Source organism: Caretta caretta, chromosome 8, assembly GCF_965140235.1.
Source record: "Caretta caretta isolate rCarCar2 chromosome 8, rCarCar1.hap1, whole genome shotgun sequence".
In the NCBI taxonomy this organism is placed as follows: domain Eukaryota; kingdom Metazoa; phylum Chordata; order Testudines; family Cheloniidae; genus Caretta; species Caretta caretta.
The window spans coordinates 44054138-44077334 of NC_134213.1; the positions used below are offsets into that span (position 1 = coordinate 44054138).

Here is a 23197-nt window from a genome sequence, read left to right on the forward strand (position 1 = left end):
CAGTTGTTTGTTAGATGTAAGAAAACTACACCCTTAATATTTAGTTTGATTCATTACCATCCAGTGCCAATAAACTGGTTCCAGTCGTTTCCATTCCAGAAAGGCTTCTAATCGAGAGGTTTCAGACTCAAGTGACTGCAACAACTGGGGAGGGGGAAAAAAAGAAAAGAAAATCAAGTCCCATTTAGTCATCTGTGCAACATATAAAGTGCAATTTTTAACATCTGTTTGGTCTGAATAATGAAGGCTAGCCAATCACATACCAGGTGCCACTTCTTACGTAGGACACGTTCATCATAGTGCACCTTATAGATTGACATTTACATGCAGAAAATTGGTTTGCTAAAGATATAAGGATTTAGAATACATATAAACTTGTCTGGATGTATACATCTCACCCTATTCTGAACTGCAAACATAAATGCTTCTTTCAGAAGGCAATGGGGTACACAGTGAGGAACGGAGTCATGTGTCCAATACTCCAGCAATTTCTTCCCTCTGACTATATGCTGCTATGACTGGGGATTGCACTATACATTATTTAATGGGAAGCAATGTAAATCCCAGCTATGCAAATATGGCATGGAAATGAAGAAAAGCTTTTCCTCACATCCATAAGGTATTCCACTCCCCAGCCATACAATAACCATAAAGCCCATATACACGAACGTGGCTTGACATGTCATTTTGAAGGGATCAAGACAATACAACTCATACATAAAAAGGTCTTTACTCATGTAGATCCTGAAACCTCATGTGCTTCTTAGATACCAAAATTAACAACACGGCTCAGCCACACTCCACACACTGCTGCTAAAGTGGTCGGTCACTATCACATTTGGATCAAACCATGTCCCCCACTATTCTTTGAGTCTGGCCAACATACCAAGTTTCAATCCCTCTCCTCTTTGAGGTCATGCACAGCTGTATCCCAGCCAACATCTCGGACCTGGTCTCTTTTTGCATCCCCTCCAACTCCACCATTCTAGAAATCATGTCAACACCGACATCCAGTTATTTCTACTTCTCCCATCTCTGTGCCTTTTTCCACACTGCTCCTATGCACGGAATGACCTCAGAATCTCAGGATGCCAAGCCCATCTCCCTGTTCCTTATCCAAATCATTTAGAAACACTCACTTCTCCTGCAGTGTCCACAAATAGTAACTGACAAAGAGGAATTCTTTCTGAAATGTTATGTATAGCCAAATTGTCTCCCTAACTGCTCCTGTTACACAAGGAGCTCCTCTACCACAGTTCCTACTTATAGGCAATGCAAGAACTGAGGGTTTTTACAAATGATTTTAAAATTGTGTATACCTAGAGGGGGAGAAAATATATATCACCAGATTCTTCCCCCAGTTTCAGATTGTATATGTATATAATGGCCTCCATTTTCAAAAGGGGTAGCCTAACTTGAGTCATCTTAGAGAGGAGTGGAAATTACTGTACACCTTCCCTCCAGAAATCAGGCTACTATGGCAGCTCAAGCTGGGCACACAAAATTAACAGTCCCTTCGGAAAATTAAGATGAGTATTTAAAGTTGGAGACAGAGATCCCAAGAATGGCTAGTTATACAGCAGTATAATAAAGAGATTCCTAAAACTCTCCTAGCTAGAACAAGATTGATGGGAAAACAGGAGATAAATAGAAGATAAGTAAATTATGTGCAAGTGCCAAAGTCACTCACCATCTTTGTGACAAAGAAAGGCATCAAGGTAAAGGCCATTATTCAAAATGAATGAGTCCATACCACTATGGCATCGCAGGCAAGTTTTTGAAGAACTCCAAAAGCATTTTTCTGTCATGATTTCAAAGATGAAGATCAAGACTGGAGCTCTAATTCAATCTACTTAGTGCTGACATAACTATTTTCAGACAGCTTTGTGTCTTTTACTTACTTTGTACTGCAACGGCTAAGAGAGAACTCAAAAACAGGAGTTATTTGCTGTGCTATTTAACCCCTCAGAAATAATCTGCAGCTGATAGAATGAGGGGAGGAGAGGTACTATGATAAAATACTTGCTACAAATAACTGAATGCTAGATCCAAAACACGTTACACACTGTTCATGCAAACAACACAGGCTGATGTGTACTTCTTTACTGTTGTCAGTGACTGCCAGTTATGCAATAGCAGGATTTTATGTTTGTATAATTTAGAATGAAGGATAAAGAATAATAATGTAGCATGTATTAAATGTATTGGTGTATGAGTTCATCATATCCTGCCAGCCACCCTTTTTGAATAGCAGAAAGGATTGGCCTAATGGGCCATTTGGTAAAGATGTGTCAGCCGGAATCTGAGTCTGGGCTGATTTCAAGGCAGTAGTAGACTTTTACGGTCACTACTTTGTTGTAGGTTTAGCATTTTAAAATAAGTAAAAGAACACCATGATTGTTTTCTTGTGCATTGCAACTTGATGTTCCTGTTCAAAATGTTCTGTGTAAATTAATTCTGTTTTGCGTGTGAATGAGGAATGTATGTGTAAAGAAATAAGCATGAAGGCCATCTCTGAGCCAGATGTACAAGGAAGGAACCGGAGACAGACGCAAGGGCGCCAGGAGGTTGCAACGCGCCCCTATTGAAATGTCAGAGGAGGGCAGATTGACGACTCTAAAGATGAGACAGGCATCTTTAGAGGGGGACGAGATAGTTGTGATAAAAAATGAAAAGGACAATTTAAGAAAACAAGCACTCGTCAAACAACAATTGGTTACAGCATGACGGTGCAAAACTCACTGGTCCCAATGAAGGAAAATCACTATATAAACAGACTGCCAAGACTGCCCCGGAGCATCGTGTCGCGAACGACAGAACCCAGGTCCTCCTACTCATGATCAACCTAGCTGGCCACTAGATTGATCTGGACTGGTAACTATAACATCAACTGGCGGGACAGCGTGTGTGTGGTGTGACTGAATGCATATTCTAAATTGTTGTATCTTCAATAAACGCAGCATATTGCCTTTTCCTCTGAAAAAGATCCCCTGTGCTTCTTAAAAGCATAACATTTTCAGGATTAGCAGGGATGTTAAAGGTGACCTGCAAAGAGGAAGGGGAGAGGAGAATTGGACTTCTGCCCCTTTTTTCTGCAGTATGACAGCTACAGAGGGGCTGATGGTTGGGGGGGAATCTTTGTTCATTTGGGTTTTTCTTTTTGTTAAAAAAAAACCTTAGAAATATCACACGTCAGCTTTGATCTTCCCTAGTTTGGCTGAAGGAACTATGGATATTTGAGAGGATGTATGTTATTAGCTCTCACACCTTAACTGAAAGGCTAAGAGCATTGAGCCTTCACCAAAGGCTTTCTTTCTCTAACATGTTGATCCGTGGAACTAAATATGAGTTAAGTAAAAACAAAGCATCTTAATAAGTCTGGCTACTAACCCCTTCCCTTCCCCATTGCTCAGCTCTCACACACTTAGCTCGTGTGCTTTCATTTTCCCCAGTTCTCCCATAATCCTACAGTCTTCAGGTCTGGTTAGGACTTGAAATTGTAAAGAACAAGCAGTATTTTTTAAAGAAACCTTCCATTAGTCATGTGATGTAAGAAACTACAAAAGGCGTCTGCTTTTCTCATGCTCTTGTTTTAACTGGTTTTATTCAACTCAATTAGCACATGGGAAGCATTCATTTAATTCACCACAGGTCAGAGACAACTGTTAACTAGACGGCTTATGCCATAAATCAGTAATGGGATGATTACAGAGCTAAACCTAGGGGATAGTATTCAAACCCACTGGAACGTTCAGTGACAGGCGACTGGCAGCGTCCAAGATGTTAGTTTCCATCCCTTGAGATGGTTGCGACTATTTCTGGGTGACAGGACTCTGTTATCCTTTTCACAGCTATTGCAGGTTTATGAGGTTATTGCAGCACAGAGACTAGAAGGAAGCATAATATAAGTGGAATCTCTAAGGTGGAATCTCCATCCTTAGAGGTTTTTAATACCTGGCTTGACAAAGCCCTGGCTGGGATGGTTTAGTTGTGGTTGTTCCTGCTTTGAGCAGGGGATTGGACTAGATGAACTCCTGAGGTCCCTTCCAACCCTAATCTTATCTAATTCTATGATAAGCTAATATCATATGATAAGCTAATATCATATGATATCATATGATAAGCTAAGTTCTAAAAATATCGTTCAAATTTTACTGCAAAAATAAACAAACAAAAGCTAGCCTATTTCCAAAAAGTTGTCTTCTGAGTCCAGGTGCCACTAATCCAGACTCATGGGCTCTCTCCTGGTGTCCTAACAGGCAGAGGCTTTCAGTCACACATACCTGCCCTCAGCAGGCAAAGCCCTTGCTGTGATGGGATGTGCACCCCACACCTGAGAGGCCAGTTAGGTTACCTAGCATCACCTGAGGATATGTCTACACTACAAACGTAGGTCGACTTATAGCCACCACAGCAATTACTGCGGTGGTGCATGTCCACACTACCCTCCTTCTGTCAGTGGTGCGCATCCTCAGCAGGAGCACATCCACTGACCTAAGAGGGGCAGTGTGGGGAGCTAAGAGCCCGGTGTCTCAGTTCTGCTGGGAGCCTGGCTGCCCGCAGAGGATCTCGGGCTCCTGGCACGCTGCCCACTCCCCCCCCCATTCCCCACTGAGAGCTGGAGGAAGCCACTTCTCGCCCCCGGGGAGTGGGGTCAAACTGCCCCAGCTTTTTGGCCACCCACCTACCCAGTCCTACTGGGAGCTGGGCAGCCTTTTCAATTTCACAGCTTAGTTCAAAGCCAATGGGCTGGCTCCCAGCTAGGAGTGGAATCCAGCCACCCAGATCTCCAGGGGAGCAGGGAGTAGCTGAGCTCTAGCTGTCCGGCTTTCTTGTCAACTTCACAGTTCCTGCCAAGTTATCAGAAGCTGTTTGAGAGCAAGCAGAGAGCAGAAGGGGGCATCCAATGCCACAAGATTTTCCAGATCTAGACAAGAGGTGGCACACTACTGGTGAGTGGGAACCCCATTACCCTGTCATACCATTCAAATTCTCAAGGCCTCCCTCCCACAGCTCTAATGTCCATCTCTCTCCAAACAGCATTTTGTACCTTCAAAGCCATTTGCCAACATTAAGTAATTAATACTAACTGCATCCATTTGAGGCTGGGATTTTCAAGAGTCTCTTATCCTCATTTTGCAGATGGGGAAACTAAAGCCTAGATATGCTGCTGTTTTGCATCTTCCAAGAAGACACAACTTTCCTCTTACTGCCCCCAACACATATTAGGTTCTGCTTTAATGTGTAATGAGCAATCTAGTCCTCTACTCCCCAAAGCAAGTGATCCATTTAGAAATAACTCTAGAAGAATAAAGTCCTCCATTTGAGCTAAGGACCGATGTGCTTCTCCTTTCTAATAAAACAAAGGCTTCAACATCTACAGGAGGAGGAGCATTTGATGTCTCTCACGATCAAAGGGAAACATTATGTAAAGCAAATTTTTGCTTTGAATGGAAATTGAAGTGAAACTTAGAGATAACATATGAAGATTGTCTCTCTTCGTGCAAAACTGGGATAATGGGAGTCTCATAAGAGATCTGCTATTTTCCCCAGCTTTCTGCAGAAAGTAACTGCCTCAAACTACTTACACTGAAAGACAAAGTAACGCCAAATTCCAGTTACCAAGACCTGTTGCAAAATAACTCCATAATGGATGTTGAAAGCAAATGCTTATTGATAATTTCTTCTGTAAGCCCTTGTTTTAAAAAAAAAAATCACTTGTACAAATGACTTGTCAAGCAATAGAATCATAGAAAATTAGGGTTGGAAGAGACCTCAAGAGGTCATCTAGTGCAACCGCAATTAAATCATCCCAGCAAGGGCTTTGTCAAGTCGGGCCTTAAAAAACTCTAAGGATGGAGATTCCGCCACCTACCTAAGTAACCCATTCCAATGCTTCACCACCCTCCTAGTGAAATAGTGTTTCCTAATATCCAACCTAGACCTCCCCCACTGCAACTTGAGACCACTGCTTCTTGTTCTGTCATCTGTCACCACTGAGAACAGCCGAGCTCCATCCTCTTTGGAATCCCCCTTCAGGTAGCTGAAGGCTGCTATCAAATCCCCCTTCACTCTTCTCTTCTGCAGACTAAACAAGCCTAGTTCCCTCAGCCTCTCCTTGTAAATCATGTGCTCCAACCCCCTGATCATTTTCGTTGCCCTCCACTGGACTCTCTCCAATTTGTCCACATCCTTTCTGTAGTAGCACTAAAGAAACCACATGTATTGTGGATGTCCACTTGATACCGGCTGCCAACTAGTTATCGAGCCATTGATCACTACCCGTTGAGCCCAACAATCTAGCTAGCTTTCTATCCACCTTATAGTCCATTCATCCAATCCATACTTTTTTAACTTGCTGGCAAGATAATAATAATGATAATGATAATAATGGGTGATCACTCATTACTGAGTATGATCATCTTCCATGGGAGTTTTATTAGGTGGCTAATAAAGCCAATCCTTGAACCACAAGTTCTATTGCAATGAGGGCATATGTTTTCAGGCTCAGCAGGAGACCGTTGACTATGACTGGAAGCCAGTCTCTCCTTCCTTCTGCCTCTTATCCTCTTCAGCTTGTCGGCAAGCAAGTTCAAAATGCAGGGGACCATCACGTAGGACTACACTCCAATTTTAACAATCCCGGGCAAGTGTCTTCCAAGCGTCAATGTCAATATTACACTTTCTTAGGTTGTCCTTCAGTAAGTCCTTATAACGCTTCCATTGTCTACTCACGTTACAGTACCCTTCTTTTAGCTGAGAGAACAGGACCTGTTTTGGGAGGCAATGATCTGGCATCCGGACAATGTGACTAATCCAGAGTAATTGCTGATGGATGATCATTGCCTCAATACTGGTGGTCTTTGCCTCTTCCAGGACACTAATATTGGTGCACTTGTCTTCCCATTTGATCTTCAGAATCTTTCAAACGCAGCGTTGATGGTGCCTCTCAAGGACCTTCAAGTGGTGTCTATAGGCTGTCCAAGTTTTGAACCCAAACAACAGTGTTGGGAGAATAACGGCTTGATAAACAAGAAGCTTGGTGTCCATTCGAATTTCATGATCTTCAAAAACCCTGCGCCGTAAACTAGAAAAAGCTACACTGGCTCAGCTCAGGTGATGTTGAATTTCTGCCTTGAATGAAAGATGACTTCCAAGGTAAAGGAAATGATCAACTTTCTCCAGTGCCACTCCATTAATTTTGATAGATGGGGCATGTAATACCTCATTTGCAGAGGGCTAATAGAGCACTTCAGTCTTCTTGATATTAAGAGTGAGACCAAGACACGTGTAAGCATCGACAAACACATTCAAGATAGTTTAAAGATCTTTCTGAGGGTGGGCAAAGATTGCGTTGTCATCAGCATCCTGAAGTTCTACAATAGATGTTGTGGAGATCTTACCCTTGGCTTTCAGCCTGCTAAGCCTGAACAGCTTTCCGTCCATTCTGTTTCAAAGCCAGCTGTAAACTTCCCAACGACTAGGTAAAGAATGACGGCGATAAAAACCACAAACATGGTTGGAGCAATGATACAGCCCTGTTTTACTCCTGTTTGTACTTTGAAAAGTTCACTCTGTGAGCCAATGCTGCTCAGAACAGTCGCTTTCATGTTATCATGAAGCAATTTTAGGACACTGATGTATTTATCAGGACATCCAATCTTAGAGAGTACAGTCCAGAGGGCACGACGATTCACTGAATCAAAGGCTTTAGTTAAATCAATAAATACAGTGGTTGGTTTTGCTTCCGACACTTTTCGTACAGCTGCCGTGCTGTGAAGATCATATCCACAGTTCCACAACATGGTCAGAAACCACTTTGTGACTCTGGTAAAATTTCTTCTGACAGGGTGAGTTGCAAGGATCCGCGCCAGAACTTTGCCTGCAATGGCTAGGAGGGAGATAACACGGTAATTTCCACAATCCGCTTTATCCCCTTTCTTGAAGAGGGTGACAATCAGGGCACCCCTCATTTTACTGGGTATCTCTTTCTTTATCCAGAATTTAAGGATAAGCAGGTAAAGCTGCCGAATTAGCTCTGGTCCACCGTCTTTAAAGATTTCAGCAGGGATCCCATCTAGACCTGCTGCCTTGTTGTTCTTCATCTGCTTGGTGGCATTGTGTACCTCATACAAATTAGGAGGGTCTCCGAGCTCATCCCTTAACGGTCAGAGGGATTTGCTCAAGGATTTCATCTGCAACCATAGAATTACGGTTAAGGAGATCTTCAAAATGTTCTTTTCAGCAAGAATTGATGGCTTCGTTGTCCTTCAGAAGTGTGGTTCCATCCTTGGAGCGACGAGGATTCAGACCATGGTAAATTGGCCCATAAACAGCCTTGGTGGCACTAAAGAAGCCACATGTATTGTGGATGTCTGCGAGATGTTGGAGTTCTTGTGCTTTCTCAGTCCACCATTTGTTCTTGAGTTCTCTGGTTTTAAGTTGGACTTCCGCCCTCGCCTTGGCTTGGGCTTCTCTCTTTAGTTTACAATTTATGTCATTCTGCCAAGCACAAAATGCCATTCTCTTCTCATTAATGAGTTGCTTAAGTTCAGCATCACTCTCATCAAACTAGTCCTGATGTTTTCTGGTTTGGTAGCCTATGGTTTACTCACAGGCACTGATGATTACTGCTTTCAACTGGCTCCAGTGTTCCTCAATTACTTCTGGAAACTTTGAGGGGAGCTTTTCTTCTAAGACTGCTTGGAAGTGGTCACGCTTAATAGGATCCTTCAAATCTTGAATCTTCAACTTGCGCCTGACCTGCTTCTTTTGCAACCTCCATTTGGGAGCCATCTTAAATTTTCATTGTGGATCAAAGAAGGTGATGATCAGTCCAACAGTCATCAGCACTTGTCATTGCTCTTGTGAGAAGTACGGCACTATGATCTCGGGCACGAACTATAACGTAGTTGAGGAGATGTCAGTGCTTTGACCATGGGCATCTCCAAGATGTTTTGAACCTTTCCTTTTGTCAGAAGAGAGTGTTCATTATAAGTTCATGTTCAGCACACTTGGTCAGGAGCAGAATTTCATTTGAATTGCTTTTGCCAACTCCTTCTTTCCCAATTGTTCCCTTCCACAGGTCTGAGTCTCGTCCCACACGTGCACTGAAATCCCCCAGAGGGATGATCTTGTCTTCTGTAGGGGTCTCCAATAAAATGGTTTCCAACTGAGAATAAAAATCTTCCTTTACATTCTCACTGGCATCCAGTGCTGGTGCATACGCGCTCACAACAGTTGCCTGTTGATTTTTGGTGAGCCTCAATCGGAGTGTCATAAACCGCTCATTGATACCAACTGGTACCTCGGAGAGGCACCTTACGAGCTTGTTCTTTGCAGCCATCCAGCCAGGAAAAACAGAGGCAAAACTATTTTCAGGGTTCCTTTTCTAACCCCTGCCCCATGTGGGGTGAGCAGAGTGGATTCTAAAAAGGACTGTTCAGTCATGGGTGCAGCTGCCGAGATGCTCGACCCACCTCAATCCTCGAGGAAGACAACTGTATCACACCCACCGCCTGTGTGTTGGTCTGTAACTAGGAACTTCCGGATTTCACTGTCCTGTTCCCGTCGCCACTTGCCAATCGCCACCAGACTTTTGACTTGTGCAGAGTTATTTTTCCCAAAAACTGGAAGATGCCTGTGGGGGACTTGTTTTAAAGTGGGGAGACTGATGCACAACAGTCACCACACTATCCTTGACAGATAGAGAACTTGAAACCAATGGCATGGGCACCATGACGATTGGAGAGCCTCTATTTTCTGCAGCCTTCATCTACCTTCACAGCCGTTGTAACATTACGCAACAGTTTCACCTCCTTTGTGCAGTTATCCTCCATCTGCTCTGCTGTTAGGGACTTCTTGGATCACACTTTGTCTGGAACCTCGCCCTTAACCGTTCTGCCATGGGTAATCCTAAGGGAGTACATGACTCCAGGCAGCATCACTCTTGGGGTCATTGAGACATGCAAGCCTCTCCACCACTACAAGATGGTGATCCATGGAGAGGTGCTGGCAAGAATACTGTGGAAGACCGTATCAAAAGCTTTGCTAAAGTCAAGATATATCATGGCCACTGCTTTCCCCATATCCACATATTTCATCATAGAAGACAATCAGGTTGGTCAGGCATGACTTGCCCTTGGAGAATCCATGTTGACTGTTCCTGATCATCTTCCTCTCCTCCAACTGCTTCAAAATGGTTTCCGTGAGGACCTGCTCCATGTCTTTTCCAGGGACTGAGGTGAGTCTGTAGTTCTCTGGGTTCTCCTTCTTCCCTTTTTTAAAGATGGGCACTATATTTGCCTTTTTCCAATCGTCCGGGACCTCCCCCGATTGCCACGAGCTTTTTAAGAAGCCTAAACTGACCTTAAATTTACTAGTACCCCAGCACCCTCCTAGGAGCCCAAGAGTCATATGATTTACATGACATGGAACAGATGACATGCACCCTCATCCTTTGCTATACAGGTGTGAACTGCAAACGCTGCAGTTCCCATTGTTCGATGGAGCACACTGCATGACTGGATTTCAGATGGGTTTTGGAAATCTCAGCCTGGGCTAGCACATCTCTTAAAGCGGCTTTGAATAGCTCAGCCAGCTTCTGCGAGTTGCCCACCTGTATTAAATTTGAAGGCAACTTCAGGTACATCACTCAGAAGCAAGCTCAGAGAGAGAGTTCATCTGGTAGTTTGACTTTGACTATGAGAGATCTCTGCAATTGGAAGATATGCCTATTTGTATCTCAGGGTACACATGGGCTAGAGAAGAAAGGTGACTTGAAGACTGGTAGTTATGTCAAAACCACCCTTTCACCCACTATGCTACAATAGGAAAACATGCAGATAACATCTCATATCAGTCAGATCACTATGCAGATAGCACATCTATCATGTGTGTAAAGGCAAAGCTACATCCACATTATACAGCTCATCCCAAACATGGTAATAAAACTTGTATGCTACCCACATTATCATGCATTCTGTATATGCCATCTACTTTACAAATGACTCCAAATTTTTGAAAATATTAACAGGACTGTGCATTCCTCCACTTATACAGCCGGGTGCCTCAGTTACAATCATCTGACCATTCTTGGGCCCGGATTCTGAGAGGAAAGCACCCTCATTTCCTGCTGACAAAGCTCAATGGATTAATCTCTGAATGACGCAGTTTCTGTGTATTTGCAGAATTTGGTTAGGCCACACCACCATCCAGAATATAAGCTGCTGTTGTTTTGTCTTCCCTGCCCTTCACTACATCCACAGAGGACAGTTTTTGCCTGTGTGGTGGAAACACTCTTCCATGAGATCCATGCAGCTAAATCAGTGGGTTCCCTCACACCCAGAATTAGGGCTACATGCTCCTCTCCACACACTTCCACTAATGAGGGGGAGTACAAATCAGTGTACCTGGCAGCTGAGGGCACATAGGGCAGAAGTGCCAGCTCCAAACCATCTTCCCTTCCCCTCCCTCCCATGGAAGACATTCTTGCAGGGATCAGGTTTTCTGGACTGGAAGAGCACAGGAGAGGCTGGATCAGTTGCTCAACAAGCTTCAGATGCTTGGAGCATCCTGGCACAAATCTGTGCTGTCTGGGTTAGAATTAAAACTTGTGCTGGTTTCAGTGCCACACACTGACACTGGGGGGCGGTATAGAGGGTGGAATCACACAGCAGCATAGCTCCTCTGGTATGGAAACAAACAGTCAAGAAGCATTGCACAGGGAGCCATAGCTTTCCAAGAGTGAAACCACTGCTCATTATGAAGGAAGGAGAATGTACATCAGCTGCCAATGGGGTAGAAACTCCAACAGTGGGCACTCAGTTTCCTAAGTTCTTATGTAAGTAGTATCACGGATGATGCAGCCTCTAAACATTATTTTAGTCTGGTTATTTGAAGCCTACTTGCACTTGTTTTTGTGTTGTGCTGCCTATTAATCTTTTTTGAGATAGTTATTGTTACACTGCAAAGCATCCCAATGCATGCAAAAGGTATTCTATAAATCTATAGTTAATAATTTGTAGGATAATGCCTCCTCTTGGTAGGCTGGGTTCCAGAGATCTCTGATGCAATAAGTATTTAATTTCTGGTGCAAATAGATCATAATTCATCTACTATACCCCTGGCAAAAAGGTTCTCCTGGATACTGGTCTACCTAAATATTTTTAAAAATCACCTCTGTATTTTCAATGTGAGCACAAGACAGACTTTCAGAAGTAAGTGGTGTTTCTCTGCTCATCAGAATAGCATCAGTGACTGTTCTACTGATTCATCATGTATTTAGATATGAGCAATTCTACCCTTAAAATGCTGCATCAGTGCTGAGCCACTATAACACTTTAATGAAGGTGCTCTATGCTGGCAGGAGAGAGATCTACCATCGGTGTAGTTAGTCCACCTTCCTGACAAGCTCTCCCGCCGACACAGCACTGTCTATGTGGGGGGTTAGGTCGATATAACTATATTGCTCAGGGGTGTGGATTTTTCAAACCCTTGAACGATCTAGTTATACCGATATAGGTCTGTGGTGTAGACCAGACCTATGACTGCAGACAGAAAAATCAAATGAGATTACAGATGATCTCACACCTTACTCTGAGATTCAAGCAACTCTTGAACTTTGCGGCTCTGGCCCTTTTCTAGTTAAGATGTGAGTATAAGGACCTGAAAGCCAAGGAATTCAAAATTGAAGGTCAAGTTAAAGAAGTATCAAGAAATTGGTAAGCAGATAGGAGATCTATTGTGCTTTTATTTGTTTGATGAGAAATTTAGCTGTATTCAACTTGAATTGCAGATATGTACAATAAAGACACAAAATAAAAAGCTAAAAGGCACCAGTCTTCAGCAAGGCCAATAAAACCAAACAAATTTGGAATTTTGGACCTCTAATGAACGAAAAACATTAGCATATTTTTCAAGAAGTCAGTGGAAGGGATTCTCTCTCTCTCTCTCTGTGGACACAGATCCATGGGGAGGAATGGTTCTACGCCAAGACCAACAGTGGTATACTACTTTTGAGAAACAGCAGCAGGAGGAACAACCCACATGTTATGCATTGATTGCTGAATTTATTCTTTTAGGAGAAAGTTCCTATGTGAGCTCTGTGCAGGTACTAGGCTTCCAGACATCATAAAACTGGAAAGAAAATCATAACGACTTGGAAAATAGAAGAATTATAGCCTAATTTGAACACTTGCTGCTTGTCTCATTCTTACATTGAGAGACCTTAGATGAAGAGAGACATATCCAGGCTCTGAAGACTGGGCAGTCTGTGCTTTACAGAGGAAGTGTTAATTTTTCTTTTCTTTTTTTTCCAGTCTTAGTTTCCCCTAAAGAAGGGTTTTCAAATTCTGAGAAGGCCCCATTTGAAATATCCTCAGCTGGCCCTCTCCGTCTTCTTTGTCCCTAAATACAGATGGAAGTGTTCTACTTCTAGATTAACAAAAGCTTTGTTTAATGGACAGTCTAATTCTAGGTGCAGACTAAATTCAAGAGGACAGCAACTGGAAGCAAAGGGCCCACTTCTCCATTCATCTACCAGTTTTATGCTGTTGACTTCAGAGTTACTCCTTTCTTACATCTTCATGAGCAGAAAATCTAGGGTGACCAGAAGCAAGTGTGAAAAATCAGGACAAGAGGTGGAGGGATAATAGGTACCTATATAAGACAAAGCCCCGAATATTGGGACTGTCCTTATAAAATCGGGACAGCTGGTCATGCTAAGAGAAGCAAACCCACAGTTAAGAACTTAAGTGACAAAGATGATCTTTATAAAACAATTATATATATGTGGAAGGGTCAGAAAACAGCTGTTTAAAATTAAACTGAAAGAAACTGCAATTTAAAGTGAGCAAGTACAAAGTGAAGGATTTGGGGTATAAAAACTGTAGTGCAGCCTCCACAGGGATAAGCAATGAGCTGTAATGTACTGACTAGTACAGGAATTAACAGATTCATGAAGAGATTATTTTCCGTCATTTTGACTTAAGTTTGCTCCAGTGCCATCAATTACCTTCTCAACAGTTATAGTAAAATTTAAATACTGTGGTGCATATTTAACACACGAGGCAAGGAGCAGAAATGTATGGAGTTGGGATTTGAATTTTAATAGACATGATCAAGTTGAATACGTAGCACAAAGTACCTGGAAAAGAAAGAATACAGGCTAAAATTTTCCAAAGGAACTAGTGATTTTTGGATGCCTTAACTTAGCACCCAACTTGATTAAGAAACTGGAATGATACAAATTAACATGAATTATAAATTGACTAATTGATAGGTCTCAGAATATAATTGTAAACAGGCAAGCATCCTCAAATGGGTGTATTTCTAGGGGAGTCCTGCAGGAATCAGTTCTTGGGCCTACACTATAACATTTTTATCAATGGTTTCAGAGGAACAGCCGTGTTAGTCTGTATTCGCAAAAAGAAAAGGAGTACTGGTGGCACCTTAGAGACTAACTAATTTATTTGAGCATGAGCTTTCGTGAGCTACAGCTCACTTCATCAGATGAAGTGAGCTGTAGCTCACGAAAGCTCATGCTCAAATAAATTGGTTAGTCTCTAAGGTGCCACCAGTACTCCTTTGCTTTTTATCAATGACCGGGAAGAAAACAAAAACATCACTGATAAAGGTGTGCAGAGGACACACAGATTGGGGGAATGGCAAACAATATAGATCACTGATACAGAGCAATCTGCATTGCTTGGCAGACTGGTGCAATCAAAAAATCTGTGTTTTAATATGACCAAATGTGAAGTCACACATTTGGGAACAAAGCATGCAGACCATACCTATAGGACAGGGAACTCTGTCTTGCGAAGTGTTGACCCTGAAAATGATTTGGAGGTCATGGTAGACAATCAATTGAAAATGAGCTATCAGTGCGATGCTGTAGCCAAAAGGGCTAATATGATGCTTGGATGTACGAATAGGAGAATATCTAGCAGAAAGATATTATCTCTGTATTTGGCACTGGTATGACAGCTACTAGAATATCGTGTTAATTTCTGGTGTCTACATTTCAAGAAAGATGTTGATAAATTGGAGAGGGTTCAGAAAAGAGCCAAAAGAATAATTAAAGGATTAGAAAGCCTGCCTTATAGTGATAGGCTCGAGAACCTCAATTTATTTAGCTTAACGAAGAGAAGTATTAGAGGTGTCTTGATCACAGTCCATAAGCACCTAAATGGGGAAACAGAAAACTGATATCAGACAGCTCTTTAATCTGGTGAGTGAGGGAATATCTTTTATTGGATTAATTTCTGTTGATGAGAGAGACAAGCTTCCATCCACAGAAGTTGGTCCAGTAAAAGGTATTACCTCGCCCACCTTGTCTCTCTAATATCCTGGGACCGACATGGCTACAACTACACTACATAGCTCTTTAATCCAGTAGACAAAGATAAAACAAGATCCAGTGGCTGGAAGTTGAAGCTAAACAAATTCACACTAAAACTAAATTGCAAAATTTCAACAGAGAGGGTTATTAAGTATTGGAACAATTTACCAAGGATTGTGGTAGACTCTTCATCACTGACAATTTTTAAATTAAAATGTGATGTTTTTCTAAAGGACTTGCTCTAGTTCAAACAGGAATTAATTCAGGCATGTCGCATGGCCTGTGTTCTGCAGGATGTCAGAATAGATTATCACAATGGTCCCTTCTGGCCTTATAAGAATCTATGACACTTTAGCAGCATGATTTTCAGACAGTGCTAAGCACCCATCTTCTGAACATCAGGCCCTTTCAAAGATGCATCTAATTGGGCACCCAAAATCACTATTCATTTTAGAAAATCTTTGCCATATAGTTTAAAAGGATATCATCAACTTAAATCACAGCTCAGTCTGGAAATTTGTTCACATTCTGTTGCTACAAACAGCACCTATGTAGCAGAGATCAGATAAAAACAAATAATTTCTCAGTTTTTCCTCAGTTTATTGCCTCTGTGCATTTAACAATACTTCATCCACAGTCAGTTTTACCATTTTCCTTGTATAGTCAGTTTTCCCTGTTTCTGTGGGTTTTCACACAGCAGGGACAAGAAAAACATTTATAGAAATTGGCAGGGTGCTCAAGGGCTGAAACTACTTCTAGCTCATTTTATGGACTTGACTGGATTTGAAATTAATGGTGCCTTTTAAATTATTCCATTTACAAGTTCCCTAGCTTGACTTGTACACTTGCTTGGTTTGTGGAATGGTGCTAGCCACAAAAGGGATATTTCCTTGGTGTATGGGGAAATCACAAAGCTTAGCAGAGATGATTTCATTAGATTCCCCATTCATTAGTTACCTCCTCCTCACCCAAGACCTACTTGTTTGTCTCATCTAAGTGTTGTGCCTTGTCTTTGAATCCCGATCTTGCGATTTACAGCACATGGCCAACAGCTGCACCCGCACAGAGCCTGTAAGCCAGAGGGCTAACTCATCAGGCCCCTGCACCAGAGAACTATGTTACTAGGAGATCACTTACCCAACATTTTGGTTAAGATGTACTGGGTTGGACTAGCAGAGTTCTTAGATTTCCATTGCCCAACACTGGCAGTAAGCAAGTGCTTCTCATTTGTAAGCCCCTACCTATGGAACTTGCTCAGACCAGTGGTCTGCCAGGGTCCAGGTGCGGAGATCTTATATGATTGTTGCCATTGGTATTTGAGTAACCATCTCAGCAGGTCTTCTATAGTTAACTGATTTTAACTAATTTGTCTCAAAGGGAGACTTTTATAGTATGCTGGTATTAATTTTTGACACAACGCTCAGGTTCTATCATGCTGGGTGTTACATAAAAAGAATAAGGCCAAAGAAGCATATTGGATTTCAATACACCTCTTCCCATATGTCTGTCTTTGGCAATTGTTTAATCATAAGCACAAATGGTCAAGATTTTTTTTTATTTCATATGCCAACTTTCAGCCCAGAATATTACTGTAAGGTGGAGAGAAAAACGTTAACAACAAGGAACAATGACAAATCCTTGACATCAACAGGAGATGTAATTCCTGCAGACTGTATAAACAGGAAAATATTTTCAGTCATTTTGCCAGTAAAGCATGCTTGGATAATCATGTTCACATCAGTCCAGATGCTTGATACAGAGATTCTGCTGAGATGCAAAAGCTGACTCTTGCATTTCACGGATAGCTTCATTTCTTACACTATATGAAACTATCACTACACAGTTCAGCAGTTTATGGAGTTGGTGATGAACCACTGCATCATTTTTCAAGGACCAAGAACTCTACACACTTGGTCAATAAAATGTGCTAAGTAATAATTAATCACAGAAGCTTACCTTTAAAATATGATGATGACTGGAGAACTGTGGCTCTATTAACTCTTTTCTTGTCTGGGGAAGTTTAGCTGGAGGCAATATTAGTGACAAATTGCAGCCTGGGGAAATTTTCAGATCAAGGTAGAATGATTTGCTTTAGTGTTGTTCTATATCGCTGCCAGTTCTTTCAATGGGACACTAATTGCAGCCAGAAGCCACCTTGCTTAAAAAAAAATCTGAAGAAATATTTGAACACTAAAACTGTCAGAAGTCATAAAAAAATAAAGCACCCGTCCCAAGATGTGGCACTGGGAAAGTGAAACTTGAGTGCAGAGTTCACTATGCAAATGCTTGGAAACTCAGTGTAGCAAACAAATACTCTGCCTATAGGCTGTAGAGCTCAAGTATTACAATAATGCTACCACTAACTGACTTGCAGCACTCAGGGTTTCTGCAGATATTTTTCCTTTAATGATATATAAATATGCACGCACACCCCTTCTGCCCTCAGCTGCCCTCCTGTGTTACTTTTTTGTACATCTGTGCTTCTTTGGAAGGCGATTGTTTTGCATCACTTTGGAAGTGGGTTGTCAGGAAATCTGGGGGAGTGGATGGGTGATGTGGCAGAAGTAGAAATGCACTAGTGTCTGATAATGGAATGAGAGAGGGAGTAGCAGCAGAGGAGAGGGAAGAGAGGACTGGCAGCAAGCACAGAGTGGGAGCCAGAAAGTGGAAATAAGTTGTTGGTAGTTTTAAATGCTTCACTCTTGATCCCTAAGGACAAGCACACACCTTATCCTTAGGATTCTAATATCCATTTTATTAGCTCCCCTATACTGCTCACCTCCTTCGCTTCCTCGCCCCTCTCCACTGCAGGTCAGAGCCATTCCCCACTCCCCTAGACCCTCTCCTTCCTTCCCAAATCATCAAAAGTGCCCAGCATTGCCCAGGTACGCAGTAAGCATCACATCCCCGTTAGCCTGACCTTCAACTGCCTTGTGGCTCCGGGACAATTTTGCTTCATCCCCAGGGTCACTGATCCCTTCCTCCAGGGCCCAACCCTCCCAGAAGCAGAAAGAAAAAAGATGGACTGAGGAGTAGATGAAAGGGAAAGAAACATTAAAAAGGAAAAAAAGTGGATACAGGGAGGGGTGGACCTGCCACCACTCCAGTTCCTTCTCAACCACAGAAGTCCCAAGGAAGAGACTCCTAGGCAGAAGAGAAGTGGGGGGGTGGGAGGGGGTAGTGGAGCACCCATAGAGACACACATCTCAAAGAACTCCAGTAATTGTACAAAGTACATAACCTTTCCTTCTTTGAGTGGCATCCCTATAGGTGCTCCATATAAGGAGATTCCCAAGCAGAACCTGCATCGTGGAAAAGGGTGCCAAGGAAGTGGATTCAGTACGGCTCATAAGACAGCTTCACCCAAGGCCACATCAGTGCTGGAGACAGGCATGAGAGCATAATGCTGGTAAAATGTGTGTGGCAAAGAGCAGGTGGCTGCCCTGCAGATGTCTGGGATTGGTACATTTTTGAGAAGGGCTACCTAGAGTGAGCAGTAAGTCTTAGAGGGGTAGGAACTCCCAAGGCTCAGTACCATGACAGGACACAACCTGCAACCCATTTGGCCAGTTTCTGGGAGGAGATCAGTTGTCCCTTCATTTGTTCTGCAACAGAAACGAAGAGTTTAGAGGATACCCAAAGGGGCCTAATCCTGTTGAGGTAAAAGGCAAGAGCTTGCAACATCCAGTGTATGGCAGCTCACTTCTTCTCTAGAAGAGTGAAGCTTGGGGGAAAATACCGTTAGGTGAATCTACTGATTAATGTGGAATTCAGAAGAGACTTTAAGAAGGAAGGGACGTATAGATATAGAGTCATCTTATTTTGATAGACCACCACATACAGTGGGTCCACCCTTAAGGCTCCAAGCTCCCCTAACCCCCAGGACAAAGTAATGGCTATGAGGGAAAAGGTCTTAAGGGATATATGAAGGAGGAAACAACTCCCCATAGGTTTGAATGGGGATTTCCTCAGAGCATTGAGAATTAAGGTGATGTCCCATGGCAGAGTTGATTCCTTGATAGGAGGGAAGAGGTTGAATGGACTTTTGATAGATCTTACAGTGGTGGATGGGCAAAGACTGAGAACCCTTTTATGGGAAGGTGAAAAGCTGTGATGGCAGCTAGGTGAACTTTAATGGATCTCAGTGATAAGCTATGATCTTTCAATTGAGCAGGTAATCGAGACAGTGATCCAAAGAGGATTAGACAAGAACTATATCTTGGCAATTGCACCAAGCCTGGAAGCATTTCCACTTCTGTAGATAAGTTTTTCTAGTTGTGGGCTTTCTGCCATTGACTTATAAACTTTGAATTTCTGGACAGCATACTTGTTCTATACCAGAGAGCCATCAAGAAGCCATGCTTTGAGGTAAAGTGCTGCAAGACTGGGATAGGACACCCAATCCCAATACCTGGGTGAGGAGAGATGGGGTCAGAGTAAAAAAGACAGGAGGCTGTTGGGACACGCAGATCAGCTCCAGAGCCACATCTGCATCAGCAATAATGATTGTGGCTGTAAGGTTGGCTACTACTTTCTCTTGTCTCAATTTGTTTAGGAGTTTGAGCAGTAGAGCAGGACTTGAGGCCACATAATGACATGGGAGTCTCCCACTGAGTTGTGGACACGCCCTTTCCTCAAGCAGAATCATCTGCACTTTTCACTGGAGGGAGTTGCAAAGAGATCTATCTACCTGTGGATGGCTGTTAGGATATAGATATTCAGGCCTGTCTGTAAAGGCCTATACTCTAAGAATTTAGGTATATTCTTATCACTTAGCTAGTTATAGAAGTATAAAAGAATCAAAATCACTGTCTTCTGGTGTAAGGGCCTTCTCTTACTGTGACAGTCTGAGGCCCTGTTCTTAGGCTAAGATCTCTGGCTAAGCAGCAGAGGCAGCCATAAATTGGGAAGCATATGGTCACATCCTCACATTCCAAACTAGTCAGATTGAAATAAGGCAATCTGGGGCTGTTAGAAAGGTGATCTGATCCATCACCTCCAGGGAAAGGGAAGAGCCTAGAGGATGTAAAAGGAAGTTTAGTTTGAGTTTTCTTTGTTCAGTAAGAACTCACTTATCAATAGACACAGCTGGGAAAACCCTTATATCTTTATAGATATAGCTGTGAAATCCTCACTTCTGTATTGTTTTGTCATTATAGTTCCCACTTTGTTATTGTTTGTCTGTGTAATCTCTGTCTGGCTCTGTAATTGTTTCTGTCTGCTGTATAATTAATTTTGCAGTTGTACACTAATTAAGGTGGTGGGATATAATTGGTTAAATAATCATGTTACAATATGTTTGGATTGGTTAGTTAAATTTCAGTAAAATGATAGGTTAAAGCAGAACTCAAGTTTTACTATATAGTCTGCAGTCAATCAGGAAGTAAGGGGGGGAATGGGGGGGGAATTGGAATCATGTTTTGTTAAGGGGGGGGGAATGGGAACAGGGACACAGGTAAGGCTCTGTGGTGTCAGAGCTGGGAAGGGGGACACTAAGGAAGCAATCTGGAATCATGCTTGCTGGAAGTTCACCCCAATAAACATTGAATTGTTTGCACCTTTGGACTTCGGGTATTGTTGCTCTCTGTTCGTGCGAGAAGGACCAGGGAAGTAAGTGGGTGAAGGAATAAGCCCCCTAACATCTTAGTGCGGTGACTTGGATACATCGCATCAGATAGGTGAGTTGCAGCCTGTACGTCCCCCATCTCCAACAGTCCGCGCAGCTGCTTGGAGGGGGTATCGCGAACTCTCGTGATGCTAGTTGCAGGTTCTGGCAAGCCAGGGTAAAGGATTTTTTGGATAAATGGATAAGGAAGAACCAGGGCCCATACCACATGCAGGGGTCAACCTGGGATGAGATTAAAAAGGAAACAGAGGAAGCGTTAGGGGACCCAGAGGGATGGGGGGTGGCTAAGGAGCCCACCCTCCTTGGCACATGGGTAGTGGAAGAAGGTCCCTGCCCATGGGGACTGAATGCCTTCCAGGGAAAGGAGGCACTTCAGTCTGCTTGTGAGAGGTCTGAAGTAAGGGCAGCATTATGGGAAGCTGCCAGTAATCTTTCAAGTTTGGTGCTGCTTCAGCAAGGGCTGCTGAAGGGTTGTAAATTAGTTAGGGGTAGTGAAAAATGATTTGGCACAACAGGGTTTAAAGTCAAAAGCAGAGTTAACAGACTACCTTTAGAGACTGGAGCTGGGACTTGGTCCTGGGGGAGTGGAAGGAGAGAAAGAACGAACGAAAGAACGAACGAAAGGCAGTTTTGCAGGAGCAGGTAACAACCCCCACTCTTCTCCCAGAGCCAGTATGAGAACCTGGGGATAAGGGTTCCCAACTGTTTCAACCCAGGGAGCCTACTCTTGCCTCAGAGCTAACTATGTCCTTTTCTTCTTTTCCTTCTTCTTTTTCTCAGTTTACTTAATTTGCTGCTGGTAGCCTATACTTTAAACTGACCTGACAGGCTTAATTGGTTTCTTCACACCTCTTCCCCCTCCTCTCCCCTGCCTTTCCACACTTTTGTTTTTCTAAAGTTTTAATGGAGGGTACTTTAGATACTTATGAGAGACGTTTTTGGGTTTTTTGGACAAAGTATGAGGGAGGTCTGCTGTATTCCACTGGAATTTTTTTTGGAGTAAAAGATCCATGGGCACCCATAAAGACAAAAGTTTTACTGCCTTTTTGAACAGTCTCAAGGTAAAGACAGCACAGGTTAAGGCAGGTGTGTGGCAATAATTGTACTTGATGGCTAAGGTGTTACAGACAAATTGCACTACCTTAAAGAACTAAATGTAGGAGTAAGTGATTTAAAGAAGTGAGTGAAAAGTTACAAATAGCTTTTGCAAAACTTGATAATACAGGGTTTGGAGGAAAGTAAACATTTGGGAGCTGTGGAAATGGTAAAAAGTAACTGTTGTGAAGATGTTAAAAGAGTAACAGTTATGGTGTTACAAGAAAGACTTTTTTGTTTAATGATAAAACCCATATATATATAAATGTAACTGTATGTACAACTCTGTGCAGTCACATTGGATGGAAGCTTGGTAATTAAATTATCCAACGGGGTCAGGTAGAGTGGCTACAACTACTATGCTTCTGTCCCCAGAAGCCTTTACAGCTATTCTGAGGGAAAATGGGCCCTTTCCCCACAAAAATGGTCTATAAGAGACTGCTGCAGGCAGCAGGCGGAGAGATAATCTGATCAAAATTATTTGACTATTGGGTAATGTAAACAAAATCACTAAAGGAATGTAAGGAGTTTCTATTGGAACTTAACTTGGCTGCCCCTGGTTGTGTCTAGTTGTACAAGATGGGAGTGTAATCGGGGTACAGTTGTATAAAAAAGAGTAATCACAGTGCAACGGATGTTAGGTAAAAGAGAATTTTCTGTGTGCACAGGTAAAAAAGGAAAAGGGGAGGAATGATGGGAACACTAAGCCTTGGGGTGGCTCTGGGGGATGGGACTGTCGCTTTGGTGGGTGTGCATAAAAACTCTGTGGGCATGGGGGAGGCAGTTACACCTTGTGTAAAATTAATATGGCTAATATAATGCTATGGAGGTTAAACTATGGAAGGAATGTGCATTTTCCCAGGATGAGTGCAATGTATATTGGAGAAGGGGTAAAAAAAATGCAAACAAAACATGGTACTTAATTAAAATCCTATTATGGCTCCAAAAGTAGGTTGTGCTTTCTTTTTCAGATCTTTGTGTAATTTGGAGCAGGAGATGAAAGTGGAAAGTAATCAGAACTCTAGTGGAAGTGGAATGTTTCACTTTTAAGACAGTGTCTGAGCTGCTAATAGCTTTGGATCCAAAAGCAAGCTAGAAAGCCTCTGTGTAAATGCAAATTACTTAACTGATGG

At 42.5% G+C, this 23197-nt stretch overlaps 1 protein-coding gene across 4 annotated transcripts in view; it reads right to left on the bottom strand.

Annotated features, from left to right (window-relative positions):
- Positions 1-23197, bottom strand: part of TEDC1 (tubulin epsilon and delta complex 1) — a 201261-nt gene that overhangs the window by 92214 nt on the left and 85850 nt on the right. For 3 of the 4 annotated variants that reach the window (XM_048862429.2, XM_048862430.2, XM_048862426.2), the window contains one exon: positions 58-144. The exons of the other annotated variant lie outside the window; for it this stretch is intronic. In XM_048862429.2, coding sequence (XP_048718386.2) covers positions 58-144 — 87 coding nt within the window. The remainder of the gene's footprint in view (positions 1-57; positions 145-23197) is intronic. 4 annotated transcript variants of the gene reach the window in all.